The following is a 16,316-nucleotide window of genomic DNA, read 5'->3' on the forward strand; positions in this document are numbered from 1 at the left end:
AGATCCTATTTCGGTGGCTCTTGTCAGACTCTCATGCCATCTGTAAGACTTTCTCCAACAACTATCCAAGGAACATATGGTTAAAAGAAGCAGAGGAAAAGAGGGAGGGACAAGCAGTACATGTGCTCTCCATTGGTGACTTCCCAGCAGCATCTCCTTCATTTAAACCAAACATAGCTGATATCATCTTCATTTCCCCTTCTCTCTAATTAGATGAATCTGGTTGTTCTTCCCTCTAGATGGATTGAAAGGTTGGGGAGTTTTGTTTCTCCAGTATTTCAGAGACCTAATCCTCAGAGCACAGTGATGATAGGAAAGATGGAGTGGTTTAGAGTAGGCAGGCTCCACGGGAATCTACCTGAAGGAAAGGCACAGTACACACAATGGGGAATTCTTTCAAATAAAAACATACAAAATCCTATAAAAGACAGTGGGCTGCTCCAGCTATTTCCGGTCCATGATGTCGACCCACGGTCATGCCAAAAACCCTGTCCTTACCTAGGTTAGAGGACGCACGCCCCTCCGCAGCCCGATCCTTGAGGTCCTCAGCTATGCCCAGCTGCTGCTCATGGTACTGTTTTGCTCTTTCCAGATCCTGCATGCACCTGGCGGCGTGGCCCAGGCCGGCGTAGGCCCGCATCTCAATGGCCTTCTCCATCAGCTCCTGTGCCAGCTCCAGCACATAGTTGTGGTAAGACATGGCCTTGTCAAAGTTCCTCCGGTAATGGTAGGCACTGCCCAGGTTGCTGTAGGCCCGCGCTTCTTCTCGCTTGTTCCCCAGTTCCTTGGCTATCTTCAGGTGCTGCTCGTGGCACTGCACGGCATTCTCAAAGTCACCCATGGCAATGTACACAGCTCCCATGTTGCCAAGTTCTCGGGCTTCGGAAAGCTCGTCTTTGGATTGCTTGGCGAGAAGAACACACTGTTTGTGACTGGCCAGTGCATTGGGATAGTCTCCGATGGCGGTGTACACGTGGCCCAGGCTGCTCAGGGCTGATGAAGCTGCCTGGAGAGAAAGGATAAGGCAGAGAAATTAAAGCACATGAGAAAATGGCTTTGGTTTGTTTCGGCAGATAAAATTTCACAGACTTTGTTTGTAACTATCAATCCAGTCCCTGATGGAGTTTCTATCAGTGGGCCACAGACCTCCAGAGAACTGATAAAGAGCACATCCAACACCAAGTTCCCAGCAGAAGACAATGGTAATTTAATCAGGAGCTTTCCATACCTAATCTCACAGAAGCAGGTTGTGTTCCATATAACCTTTGTCTTAGTTTAAAGACTTAGTGACATTTCTAATATTCACTATGATATTACAGCTTTGTTAATACCTATTAAACTCAGTGGTATAAGAAAGTGTTGAAGAAAACCCAAATCAATTACTACACATGATAGAGTGTAGGACATTCACAGGAGAAAGCTGTGCTTGGCTCACTGCCCTCCTGGGTGATTCTCTACTCTGGTCTTTTCCCAAGCAAATAGATGCATTAGTGGGGAGAGAGATGTTCACCATGAGGATTGAGAATTTTGTGACCCAGGACACACCTGAAGGTCCTGATCTCTTATCTTGTTCTGTCAGTGTGACTTCGTCAGTGTGGGTTAATGTGGAGGGCTTAGATTTGGATGAGACTCCTTGGAAAACAATGGCTGGGTTCCAACCTGTGTCTCTGATTGGGGTGGTCTCCATTAGGCCTTCATGAAGCCTCCCGCCCTCCTCAGGGTCAAAGCCCAAAGAAAAGTACACAAATCCTTTTGGTCTTAAAGGTTTTAATGAAAATAACTCTATGTCAATACAGCAGATCACACAAGAACTATGAAGATACGGAAGGAGAGGTTACATGGTTTCTAGACTCTTACCGAGCACATACAGTCCTAGATTCCAGTCTTCAGCTTCTAACTCCTTTGCAGAGGTATAAAAGGGAAGTTATGCTGGACTATTTAAGTCCTTCTTTTTATTCCACAAGTTGGAAGCGTCCTCTCTTCCTCTCCTTCACTGCCTGTCTATAACTTAGCGCCATGCCACCCCTCTCTATAGCATGAAAATGTGACCCTGGCAGAACAAGGGTGCACTCTCACATGCAGGCAAGGAATCTTCCCCCGGCCCCCAGGCACGGGACTAGCAATAAGGTAATGCTGTCCCTGCTGTAGTAAGGGCATTTCTTTATGAGATGTGTTCTATGTCTGTGCACTTCTGAACACTTTTATTAATATTTTATAGATATGAGCGATTTGCTATCCTATTTTCTTTGCTTGTGAAATAACAGTTCTTGATCAAAATGAGAGGCCATTTTTACAGTGCTTGCAAATAGTGTATTTGCAAAATGTTTCGTATTGTTTTAAGTCACTTTTATCGTTTCACAGATGTTCCAACAGAAAGATATAGAAAATAGAGAGGAAGTACATACTTAGAAATTTACTTTTTTTTCCTTTCTTCTGAGTGGCAGGGAACAGAAACAGCTCCATGGAAGTCGCAATGCCACAGTGCTGTGATCTGGCAGAAGCAGCACTGGCAACACCAAACAGCATGCCACTTGGACCACACGGGCCTCGGGTTCCCACTGGGAGAGCCCTGGGTCCTGAGCTTAGGACATCCCGTCAGCGGTCTGGATGGCAGCTGGTGCTCATGGGCCTTTCCCCTGTGCTACACACTCGCCCAGCCTGACCACCCTTTCTTCCTGTGCTTTAGGTCCAGGACTTGGCCTCTTCCATCTACTTCCATGGTTACCTCTCCCCACATTCTCTTGCCCAAACCGTCCGACCTTCAGCTCCTTGTCACCCTCATAGTAAAACACACCTGCTCTTTCACAATGACAAGGGTATAGCTTACGATCGGGGTTCAGAGCTACAATGCCCTTTCCTAGCTTTAGCCACTTAATTTCCCAAGCCTCAGTTTTCTAGACAGACATTTCTAGGCCCAGCAGCAAGCCAGGAGCCTCTGTCAAATGTACAGACCATAAATAATTCACTAGATGGCTCCAAATAGTAGATCAGCTGGAGGCAGTGAGCCCGTGAGTGCTGCGGGATGGATTCATAGGCCTCAGGCGGGCACGACACCCCAGGCATCACCGTTCTCAGGAACTTCTGGTTTACAGCACTCCAAATGACCACCCTGGGATCTTCTGCTTCTGGTTCTTCATTTCGCTAATGCCAGGGAAGCACAGGCACTCGCTTACTGCAGCTCTCTGAACATACGGAAAGGGAGTATGGGGGCATCTCCCTTCTGGGTGTGGGGAAAAGAGGGAAGGACTAGTGAGCTCCTTCCTGGCATCCTCCACTTGCCAGGCAGTGCTGTCAGCGGGGGCTCTTCGTGGTGGGTATCCTGCAAGCTGGCCTCTCTACCAAGGATGACGTAATTTAGGAAGTATACATCACAGCCTCTGAAATCAGAGGAGCAGCTTGGTACAGGGTAAGACTGGAATAGGACCTAGCGTCAAGGCCCCGGCTGTGTAGCCCTAATAAGTCATTTTAACTCTTCACCCGGCTTTCTTCACTTATAACCTGGTGCTTAACAGCAATACTGTCCACACTTCACAGGGCTGGGATGGGAGCCCATGAGGCTGTGAGTGCCCTTGTGAGTACTCTGTGAATATGCTGCTACGGGGTTCGAGGGTGTTTTATGACTGCAGGCTTGCTGGGCTGAGCTCTGTTACCAAGCAGAAGCTAGCAGTGGCAACTGAAAACATCAGTCACTGTGACCAAACATCTATATTCCTATCAGTTGCCACAGGAAACGAAGTCCAGTGTTTTACAGCTCTGGGCAAATAACATGTGATGGTATTTATCAGCTAAGTGAATTACAAATTAATCACTTGTCTTTGTTCCTGTTTCTGTAGAGTAAGCGTAGATCTGAAACATGGTTTCAGGCTGTTAATGAGGATCTGAAGACCCACTATCGATGGGGAATCACGGGCCCCACCTCAAGCAGATGCTGCATTTGCCACTAAGGTTCATGCTGCCTTTGTATATTAATCTCTCTGAGATTTTTGTGTTAGAATAGCAGCAGCTGCTTCCCACAGTGGAAACATTTTGGAACATCTGTATTTGAATACTAAAATGCATACAGTTATGCTAACAAACTATCTGGCTGGAGTAAGACAATGGCTTTCTCTTTGTACAAGACAGAAATTGCTCATGCTCTTGCCTAAGCCTCATTTCCAGCTGCAGACTGAACACAGAGGAGTCAGGAGCCCCTCGCTCTGTGACCTCAATATTTGAGATGAACTGCATCTGACAAGGTAGTTTCACGGGACCTGAAGCTAGAGCCGGAAATTTGCTCATATTTCTTCCATCTACCTTTGAGGGTTTTTAGTTTGAGAAATAAAGTTCAAACTGCCCCAAACTATGACCACATTGATGGCACCACCGTTAAATATAGTGCTGAAGATTTAAACATGTTTTCCTTTCCTCTTAGCATGTTCCCCCTGTACTATATATATTTTTGGTAAGAGTTTTATTTTGTGGGAGATTAAATGCACAGTAGCATTATATGGAAACTAATCAATAAAATTGCTGATTGATTAATTGCATGTAGTTGGAAAATGGGAAATGTACTTGCCACTAGTACTAGAAATTTTTTTTAATTTTTTTACTGTCCAAATTCATATGTACCAGGCATGCCCTGCCTGTTCAGAGCCCCATGTCCTACATTAACTACCCACAACCCAATAGACAAAGGGACATAGAAACACAGGGATGCTCCAGAATCAAGCACAGAGAGGCTCATATAGCTCAATGTGCAATAATGTACATTGTGCAACATATCTGAGCCTCAGTTTCCTCATCTGTAAAATGGGAATACCTCACAGAGCCTTGATGGGCTTATACTAAATCAGATAGTATATGTAAAGAGCCTTGTTCATGCTCAGTATGTAGAAGATGCTCAACCATTTTAGATTTGAGTTTCTCTTCTTACTCCAACCAAAATAATGCCCACTTAACTTTATTAATCTCAGAGACGTGGTAGAAGATGACCAGGATATAGATCACAATGTTGTCACCACAACTGAAAAGACCATGTAAGGAACTTCCCGCATCCATGGTGGGAAGTGTCATCGTCATCATATACAAAGGCTGACATACCTTCATTTATTCTTCTGCAATCATATGCGTAAGAAAATTCACCCCTTGCTTAGGGACATTTTAGGATCATTTGCACATCCAACACATGGTCTCAGTAAACACTTTACTCAAGTGACTTAAGCTCTGGAGTATTTGGAGTCTGCTGGTTGATTGGTTCATCTGTTCATTCATTCATTCATGCATTCAAGAAAATTCTCTAGGCCTACACAAATATAATGAACTAATAATAACAAATATAATGAACTAATCTTTGACAAAGGAATAAAGGCAATTCAACAGAGAAGGATATTCTTCAAGAAATGGTACTAGAGCAACTAAATCTCACAAGCCAAGAAAAGAATCTACATACAGACCTTCCACCTTTCACAAACATTAACTTGAAATGACTCACAGACCCACATGTAAAATGCAAAATTATAAAACTCCTAGAACAAGAGAAAATCTAGGTGCCCTCCAGTCATTAGATAAAACACCAAAAGAATAATCCATGAAAGAAAAAAATTGGTAAGTTAGACTTTCTTAAAATTGAAACCTTATGCTCTGCAGGACACTGTGAAGAGAATGAAAAGACAAACTGCAGGCTGAGAAGATATTTGAAAAACACACACCTGATAGAACAGCTTGTATCCAAAATATAAAAACTAGACAATAAGAAATGACTCAATCAAAAAATGGAAAATGATCTGCAGACACATCTCAGAAAGAAGATATGTAGACGGCAAGGAAGCAGACGCTCAGCATCTATGTCACTGGGGAGCTGCAAATTAAAACAATGGGATGCCACTGTGTATACCTGCTAGCATGGCAAAAGCCCAAAAGCAGGGGCAATGCCAATGCTGGTGAGCATGTGGAGCCACAGAAATCCTCACCTATTGCTGAAAGGAATGAAAATGGTGCAATCGGGCTGGGGTGCAATCGTGGCTCAGTGGTGGGGCGCTTGCCTAGCATGTGTGAGGCACTGGGTTCGATCCTCAGTACCGCATATAAATAAATGAATAAAATAAAGGCATGCTGCCCATCTACAACTACAAAAAATTTTTTTTTTAAAAATGGTGCAATCACTCTGGAAGACAGTTGGATGTATGTCCACACACAAACCTGCATGCAGATCTTTATAACAGCTTTATTAATTGCTAAACACTGGAAGCAACCAAGGTGGCTCTCAAAGGATGAATGAGTACATACACTGTGGTACAGTTGTACGGTGCAATGTTATTCAATGCTAAAAAAAGGTATCCATTGAAACACAAAAAGGTATGGAAGAAAACTTAAGTGCATATTGTTTAGTGAAGAAGCCAGCCTGAAATGGCAGCACACTGGATGATTTCATTCTGGAAAAGCAAGACTATACTGTGAGAAGATCAGTGGTTACAGGAAACGCTGAGCAGCACTGGGATTTTTAGGGCAATGAAACTGAACTATTCTGCATAATACTATGATGGTAAACATATGGCATCACGTATTTGTCAAAGTCCACAGAACTACACAACAGTGAATTCTTGTAAATCAATATTGGTTCATCAACTGTGACACTGGTATCATAATAGTGCAGATATTAATAAAAGGGGGAACTGACAGGGAGAGAGAGGTATGTGGGAACTGTCTATACTATCTACTTAGTTTTCTGCTGTAAAAATTAGCCTATTAATTTAAAAATAAATAAATGAATGAATTGAAGTTTTCCTTCTTGGGAGAGTAGGTATATCTAGGATATGGAAATGTCATGGTCAAAGGCATGAAGTTTGACAGAATGAGTTAGGTTGGAGCAGGAAGCTGTTTAGACCTGGGAGTAGTGACTGAACAGGAGTCTGCAAGGCAAGTTTCAATGAGTTCTGTCTGTCCACCGTTTGTAGAATCTGAGTACAGTTTCACTTGATCATTTTCACAAAACTCTTAAGTATGTGTTGTTATTATATCCATCTGTGAGATCAAGATAGGCTCAAAAGAGGTAAAGATCCAGAGAAATAAAGTGGCATGCCCAAAAGTACAAACTTAACAACGGCGCCTGGGTTCAGAGCCACATCTCAGGCTCTAGCTCTTGAGCTCACGGGACTACAGAGTTTAGACAGCCTCTTTTGATAAATTTACAACCCACCCAGGTGCAACAGGGTCCACAGGTTTCTATGAAGCAGATAAAAACCAAAGAGATCAGTAAAAATAATGACAAAATGCTTAACTAAAAGAGTTACTAATTAGACTACAGTTAGGACATTTTAAACATCAACGATGCAAGGATAGTCTTTGGGGCCATTCGCAATTATGCCAGCTTTTCTCCTTTCAGGCAGGTGAGAATGCACACCACCACCTGTGTGAAGCCAGGTGGGGGGTGGCCAAGTGACCTACTGTGGCTAAGAAATGTGACCATGCCCCAGAGGACAGCTTGCAGGAACGAGTGCATCTTTACCACATTCTCTATTCTCTGCTACAGACTTTCATCAGAATCGATCTTCAAATGAGCAGCATGTCAGGGCAGAACAGATCCCTGTCTGATCTACAATGAATATACAGGGGGCACCAGAACTACACCTTTGTTGTAAGCCATGGAGACTTTGAGATTGATCGTTACTACACCATAACAGGGCCAACCCTGACCAATACCACACTGAACACAAATTAATAATTTCATTCTTCAGGAAACATCAGTTACCTTTAACATTATGTAGCGGTTCAATTATGTGCCAACTACCATAGGTTTCTGGATGATGACATTTTAAGCCTTTTTATAGAAAATGCCACATTTGAAGAACACTGGGTACTAAACTAAGACTTAGCTAATCTTTAAAACCTATATTAATTTAGATACAAAATCCTCTGGTAGTACTTTATTCAAATCACAGATTTGCTTAGGGGAATCATTAGCCACTCAAATACCTGAAAACAGAAGATTGAATCATGTTCTGTGAGGCCTTAAATGAAATATATTCTCTATTTAAGGAGTGGATTCCAGCCTGAAACTCTACCCTTAATCTGCAACTGAGCTACACAGAGTAACTGAATGTAAAGGTTAAATGATGGTCATGAACTTCTGGAACTGCTTACTCAATAGTCACATTAAACCAATTAGAAAAGAATCATCAAAGAAATTTTATAGTCTGTATTGTCGAGGACATTGTCCATGGTGTCACTCAATGCCATCTTTATAAGGACAATGGAAAAAAAACCTTTCACATCTCAGTATGTCTACTACGTAGCTGCTATGGCTTTATCTTACTGTGAGTTGTCAGAAGTCACATTTTCCTCTTTCTCTGGGCCACCCGAAGGATTATGGCCAGACTCCGAGCCTCACTTTTAACAGTGAGATAGAACCCCAGAATATATGTAAGGTCTTACCTGGCTTCTCACACTAATCCCCTCATTACTTTGATCTCTCCTCTTTTATATTTTGTTTTCTTGGATTAAATCAAACAAATCAAGGAAATGCAAACAAACAAATGAACAATCAGTTAAATTCTAAGACTCTTGGTAGGGAGAAAGCTTCCTGAATGGAATTTCTAAGAATCACATGAACTTACAGCCCCAGAGAAATAGGAGGCTTAAGTACCACACAAACAGGGGGAAATTTTAATTACATGGTCTTTAATGCCCTTAAATCATTTCCATGCTGTGCATGCTCAGTAATTGCTATCAGGTTTATCATAATCAATCTAACCAGTCTGTCCCAATGTTTAAACACAGGGTGGAGAAATATTCTACAATTATCCCAGAAAAGAAAATAGAGTACATATCTGAATTCTTTTCTACAATAATAGTTGAAATAGTTGGTTTGAATCTATTACTCGGAGCTTAGAGAGCCATTAGTAATAGTTACAGCTTTTCCATGGTAACCTGTCAGCCTTTTCTAATACTGTGGGGCCAGAGAAGCTTTCATAATAATTATTTTTATCAAAATTATATTAGGGTGGAAGAATAATATAATGTCAGAAAGATCTATTACCTCGATCTAAGAGTTGCTATCACAGGTGATAAATTATTTATAATGCCCAGCATTAATACAGCAATGTTTTCACACCAAGTATTTGTAAATGTCCTTTGCAGATGCAAATTAACAGATTAATAAGGAAACAAGCTTTCTGGTATGAGAAGCTGGGATGACAGATTAGCTATTAAGAGCAATTTATAGGTCATAAGATATGAAAGTTGGCAAGAAACACTACCTCTGCTGGCTCTATAAATAGTAAAACTGCATTTGGTTTCCCAGAGGTATCCTGTTAGACATTTTAATTACACCATAAAAACTGCCAGAATTTATAATGATTTCATTTTTTAAAAAACTTGATGCTCCATGTAAACTTGATGTAATCCAACAGGCATCTGTGCTATGTGCTGTAAATGCCAAATTGCAGCCACTGGGAAGTGCTTCTCCTGAAGGACTGTCAGTGGGGAAGTTCGTGGTGAGTGAGCATCAGAGGAAAGAAATGTCACTCCCCAGTATCTCCTCCATGCTTAAGGGTTCTCCTCCTCCTCTCACATTCCACCGTCTCCCACTGCCATCCATCTGGGACGACGTCTTCAAGAACTCCATTCTACGCAGCTCTTTGACCAATGTGATTATCAGTGAAATGACCAGGGTCTTGGCAGTTCTATTAGGGAGTTGATTCTGGGGCTAAATCTCTCGCTCACATGAAATAATCAGTTAAGATTATTTTTGGAGATTTAGTTCCCACTCTGTTTCACCTACATCTTCAGAAAACTGATTCCAGGGAAAGACAGGTAACCTACCTCATACGTGTTCTCTAAGACACAACTTACTCAATTCCTCGTGTAATAATTTGACCTGGATTAGGGAATACATCCCACCACGATGCTGTTTTAGTCCAATCAAAACTGTTCCATTTCACACTTGTCAGCCAACCTGAATTTCAGTGGGCTATAAAACATTGTTCGGTAGGGGGTTGGAATGGAGCCAATCACCTTTCAAAGACAGTATTTACACTGAGCCATAAAACCTGGCCTTGGCAAGGCAGGATGTAATGTAGAAAGGCAGAGAGATGGGAAACACACGTGTGCACCTACGAGAGGCAGAGAAGACATTTCTGGAAGGAAGAAAGACCCCAAAAGGACAACATATTTGCAGAAGCCAGCAGATAACAATTTAAACAAGAAATCTTGAAACTGAATGAAAAAGGATCCTCAAGGATCCTGGAGAGACGGTAGGGAATTAAGAAACAACCGAGGACTTCGGCTTCCGTCCAGGAAGGGATATTGATACAGTCTCCTGCTATAAAGCACAGGTCCTTCTATAGGCTGAGATCTCCTGAAATGCAAGGCTTCAGAATGTTCAGGAACAATGGTCTGCACCCTCAGCTCTCTGTATTTTCACTTACTCCAGCAGATTCAATCTACCCTGTGGAATGATTCCAAATGTTCTAATTTCAGAACAAGAGACGGGAGAAAATTTTGAGCTGGAAGAGGTCTTATGGATCACCTAATTCACTGTTTTCAAGCTTTGTTTAAGCTAAATTGCAAACGTGTGATGCATGTGGTTAAAATGCAGCTTTCGTTGGGAGCGGTAGCGCCTACCTGTGGTCCCAGCTATTTTGGAGGCTGATGCAGGAGGATACTTGAGCCCAGCGCTTCAAGGTCAGCTTGGGCAACAGAAACCCCTGTCTCAGAACCAATAAAAAAATCATAGCTGTTTAGGTCAACTTGGACTGGGGTTCACTTTTCTCCACAAGCAACCCTGAGGGGAATCTGTAACACTCTGCAGGAATCTTCAGAGCAGAGTTTGAAATCACTTCCCAATAAAATCCCTCCAAGTCTTCACAACTAGAAAACTAGGGCTGAAGGTCAACCTGCTAATGCACAGTGAAGTCAGGACCAGAGCCCAGGCGTTCAGACGCCCAGCTGGCCCCTTCCTCACTTTGCTTTACTGACATCCATCAGGCCATCTCACAGCCACCTGGAAGCAAGTCCTTGTCACCTTTGCTGATTTTCCCCTGCTCTTGTGGCTTCCATGATTAACACAGGAAGCACGTGCTGTCACTAGTTCTTCCAATAACCAGTTAGAGGTTCGGCATTATCATCACCTATTCCCTGTCATTTGGCCCACATGTTCAAACAAACACGTCCCTGAATTCAATTTGTCCCTGAAATTATAACGACACTAGTTTTTATTTACTAATCTTTATTTTAATGGAAATAATGTGTATGCTAAATCAATTTAGAATTAATTTCTGGCGGTTTTATCTTAAATGACACATTTAAATATTTTAAAAATTGATGTAATAATGTTAACAGATGAGATCTACAATACTTTCAAAATACATACTGCTTTGTCTTTAAAATCCTAGCCAGCTATTTAGTAGTAAGTTCAGTGGCAAACTTTGGTAATTTTAATCAAACTTCAATAATTTTTCCAACTATATATTCTAAATAATAATGGACTTAGCAGATCCTAGGGTATACAATGATTAGAACTTCCAAGATTTGAGTCCTATCTCTTTTATTTTATTTTGAGACAGGGCCAACTAAGAGTTGCTCAGGCTGGCCTTGAACTTGTGATTCTCCTGCCTCAGCTTCCTGAGTCACTGTGATCACAGACATGTGCCTGGCTTTGGCTCTCTTTTTTTAAGGAATTATTTTCTGTGTCTTTGTTTCCTTATCCATAAGATTGTGGTAATAATAATTACCTCATGGGATGGTTATGATATACATTAAAAGAGCTTAGAATTGTGCCTGGCACCTAGTAAATATCCATTTACTGGTAGCTGTATTATGGATGTTAAATACCAATAAAACTGAGTAAATTAAGTAATTTTAAAGTCACATATTTATACTAATTTAATCTGTTTTGTATGCTTATTTAAAATTTAAATGTACCAGACTAGTACCCTTTCCCTCCTCACTCATTATATTAATTAAAAAACCCCAAAATGTCATTTCCCTTGTGTGGCATTTGTCACTGTTCCTTTGGCACATGAATTATTTGGGCATGTAAGCACATAAATATTCCTTTTTGGAAATCCCCAGAGAAAGAAGGCATGGCACCAAGATCTAAAAATGGAACATAATATGTTCACAAAAATTAAATTTTTAATTAAGATCCTAAATTATTTTTTAAATTAGCTTACCATAAAAATATACAAGCTGGTATTAACCACAGGTTAAACTGTTGGATAAAATTTCTAATTACAAGTATGAAGAAATGATTCACCATGTTATTTTAAAATTTGTTTTTCAGCAGTATGATTTGTTTTGGATCGAAATGAATACTAAAAAATATGCTCACTTTAAGAGGAAATACATTCTACAACATAAAGGAGATGATTTATATTTTCTATTAAATGTAGTAAGAAAAGATACAGGCTGTCGGTGAAAGAGCACAGTGTGAGATGGGCTGGAGGGAAGCTTCCTGAAGCCAAGGGTTGTCTTACTCAGCTCTGTGCTTCAGAGTCTAGCTTGCTGCCTGGCACACAGCAGGTGCTCAATAAACACTCAAAGGCCAAACAGATGGTCTTGGGACTTTGGGTCTGCACAAGGTTATAAAAGAAGAACACCCCATCCTCCAGGATGAACACATGGTACCAATACCAGTCAACGCTGTTTCTCCTTGGGCACAATTCTGGTGCACAAAAACTCACTCCTGATTACCTTTTACTACAGCTGCAAGAACCCAGAGGCATAGGCGTTTCTGAGTTGCCAGCATGTTGTCTGTCTGCACACGACCTTAGGTCCCTTATTACTGATCTTATTCTTCTACCTCATGCTCCTCATCCAGTCAGTCATGCTCTTGTTGAATCTTTTGAAATCCACTCCCATTACCTTTGTTCTGTGCACATGAGGCATGAAAGGATTAAATAGGAGCTGTTATCATTTTTGTTATAATATCTTTTCCCTTAATAATTTTGTAAGGATACCCAAAACCAGAATCTTAGAAAATTAGTAGAATGGATTCTTTCTGTGTAGTATCAAATCTTTTTTAGAATAAGCATAAGTATGAATACTATTATTGAAAACTAGGCAAACGCTGTGGTTTGGACTTGGGGTGTCCCCCCAGAGCTCCTATATCGGGCAGGACTATTAGAGGTGGAGCGATGGGTCATGAGAGCTGTGGCCTACTCAGCTCGCTCCAGGTTGAATGGGTGGGAATGCAGCTGGGGTGCTAATGGAGGAGGGACTCCCTCTGCAAGGGCGCCCTGTCCCTGTGGCCCTCCCCCTTCTCTCTCTCTTCTTCCTGGGGGCCACGAGTAGAGCAGCCCTCCTCCACCTCAGCCCTCTGCTGTGATGTCCTGCCTCACCTTGGGCCCAGAGCAGTGGACTTGGCTGACCATGACTAAGCCTCTGGAACTTGAGCTAAAATAAACTCACCTCCTCTAGATCATTCTTGTTGGGTGTCTGGTCACAGCATTGCAAAGCTCACACAGAAATCCTCTTTATGAAACTCAAGTTCTCATCAATTATAAAAACTTTCCAATATATGCCACAAATGAAGGAAATGCTGCAATTAAACAATGATGGCATACTTGCTTATTGATTATAAAACCATCCTGATTTCAGAGATATCAAAATATGAAAAACGAACATTTTATAGTCAGTGAGTCATGATATATCAGGCAGCTTATTTACATTATTTCAAATCTCCACAGTGACCCATAAGGTAGGAATTTTTACCCTCGTTTTGCAGATGAGAAAACAAACATTAAGCAATGAGTCTAAAGTCAAATACCTAATAGAGGCAAAGCTAGGATTTAAGTCAGGATCTACCCAGTCCAAACCCTTGTCAGGGTGCAGTTCCTCTTCCGGAACTCCCACACGAAGATGAGGAAGAGGCCAGGCATGTGCTCTAAAAAGAACCCCTCACTCGTGCTGTTTACAATTAAGTGCTTAGAATTGCTTAGCAGGCAGGTGTTTCTAATTTGCAATATCTTATAAAAATGACTATTGTCAATGTGTATCATAAACTGGACACAGACTCAGAATTTTATTGAGACTAAGGAAGAAAATAAAACCTGCAACAATTCTACAGCACTGATGTTTTTGAACAATTTATAATTTTTTACTCCCTCCTGCCTAAATCTAAGAACTACCTTTGGATGTCTTCAAGCTTGCCAACCTGCCCATAGTCTATGAAAGAAGTGTTATTTGATTAATATTCTCCTCAGGGTGTACACAAGTGCAGAAATGTGGAGTGAAAAGTTTAGAAGATGTGCCTACCCTAGAGCTGGAAACATGTCAGGCACGACTGAAACCCCCAGAAGGCTGCCCCCAAATGCCTGTAATTATAGTCATTCAGAAGATGACTGGCGTCAGGTATGAGTTTATTCCACTCAGGGATACAGATGGCTTTCGACGGTGATACTGGACTGTGAGTTCAGCCAGGGCCATTTAAAAGTGACTTAGTAATACATATGTGCTGGGAGCTCCACAGGAAGGAAGAATTAGATCAACTCCTAGAATGGCAGGGCCCATTTCCAGAAGGTTCCATTCAAAGTATTATGGTATTAAATAGAGACTGCTAGAAATCATGTCATTTTATGGAAACCTCAGAAGCCTCTTTCTGAAAAAAAATATCTGGGATTAGAAAAGGATTGGTTTACCTTGCTTCCAGTAAAGGGTGGGAGAGGAGGTGATGACTGGGTCACCGCTGGGGGAGGAGACGGCAAGGTGTGAGTGATGGTGCTCCCGGCCATCGGCCATTGCCATCCAGATGGGGTGGGCTCAGCCTGTCCTGCTCTGGCTTCTCCCCAAGAAAGTAGCAGCACATTTTCCCGGTAATAAAGCACACGCGGTATCATATCTGATTACATCCAAAGCTTATGTTACCTAATTTTACAGTTGAGAAGAGAGGGAGCCCCTTGCTCCCTCTCTTCTGGAAGAAGGAAATGAAGGAGAAAAAGGGAGGGCAAATAAATAAGTTTTGTTTCCCAAGTTCAAAGACTAATGATGTGAGTGACTTCATTCCATGCTTATGTGGCTGGATCCAGGAAAAATAGGTAGAAATGATGAAGAGAGGGGCAACCCCTAGAAGGGTAAGAGGCTAATGTTCACCTCATATGTATGAAAGGTTGCGAAATAAAGCTCAAAAAGAAGTGAAAAAGCCGGGTGCAGTGGTGCAGGCCTGTCACCCCAGTGGCTCCGGAGGCCGAGGCAGGAGGATCACAAGTTCAAAGCCAGCCTCAGCAACTCAGTGAGACTCAGCAACTCAGTGAGACCAAGCAACTCAGTGAGACCTGTCTCTAAATAAAATACAAAATAGGGCTGGGGAGGTGGCTCAGTGGTCGAGTGCCCCTGAGTTCAATCCCTGGTACTCAAAAAAAGAAATGGAAAAAAAAAAAAAAGTGAAAAATACGGGTACTAAAAACACAACTCTAGCAGAAAAAAATTTTCATAAATGTGAAAGTATGATAATCTGAATTTTATTTAAAAGAAACACAGGACCTTGATTCGCATTTTATGAGTTATTAAAAAGACAGAACTGTGATTTTGTAACCTGATTTTTGGTGTGACAAGCTTAAGCTTGCTGAGTGATGATGAAAGGGTGGAGACCCTCACAACCAAGCTGCACGCCGGGCTACTCGCAGGACTTCCCAGTCTCCCACAGCACATCCAGATGTTTCCAGGTGGGCTGCCTTTCCCCAGGGAAGCCTCTTCTAGTGCGTCTCCTCTCATGAGGCATCTGTTCCTCACACGTGTGACAGCCATCCAGGCAAGGACATTCAGCCCACGTTGGGTACTTGAGAGCAAAGCAGTGATTAAGTCAGCTGGGGCATCGAGGATGTGCTCCGTGGGGTTGGTAATAAGAGTCTGGGAGATGTATTCATCACTGGGTACTTAATAAAACCCTCCCCATAGCAAGGCCCACTGGGAATTCTAAGGAACTTTCACAGACTGTGAACACCAGCTGCGTTCAAAGGCGACCAGCCAGGCGAGCCACAGTGGCAGTCCAGCCTGGCATCAGAGGCACGTTGCTTCAAGAAACATATTCATTTTCAAGAAAAAAATAAATGCTTTGCAAAAACAACAAAACATACTTCAATTTATTTATTTACTCATTCACTCCACAAACATTTGAGTGCCTACATAGGTGCTGGACCCCGGAACTATCAAAGTTAGTAAGACAAGGCATGCCCTCTGGAGTCGCTCCCAGCTCAGAAGACAGACTGGAAAAGAACAAGTGCAATAGACTCAGACTCCGAGGGCAAGTGGAAATCCCATGTTTTCAACCTCCGCTAGAAATCCCAGTAAAACAACAGTGAAGGGATTTTTCTCTAAGACTAAGAGCCCATAAAAACAAAAAG

At 42.0% G+C, this 16,316-nt stretch overlaps 1 protein-coding gene across 6 annotated transcripts in view; it reads right to left on the reverse strand.

The window, feature by feature from the left end:
• Positions 1 to 16,316, reverse strand: part of TTC28 (tetratricopeptide repeat domain 28) — a 603,016-nt gene that overhangs the window by 154,357 nt on the left and 432,343 nt on the right. For all 6 annotated transcript variants that reach the window (XM_079151218.1, XM_079151219.1, XM_079151217.1 and 3 more), the window contains one exon: positions 499 to 1,006. In XM_079151218.1, the coding sequence (XP_079007344.1) occupies positions 499 to 1,006 (508 nt within the window). The remainder of the gene's footprint in view (positions 1 to 498; positions 1,007 to 16,316) is intronic.

The sequence above is a fragment of the Sciurus vulgaris genome, assembly GCF_902686455.1.
Source record: "Sciurus vulgaris genome assembly, chromosome: 8".
In the NCBI taxonomy this organism is placed as follows: Eukaryota; Metazoa; Chordata; class Mammalia; order Rodentia; family Sciuridae; genus Sciurus; species Sciurus vulgaris.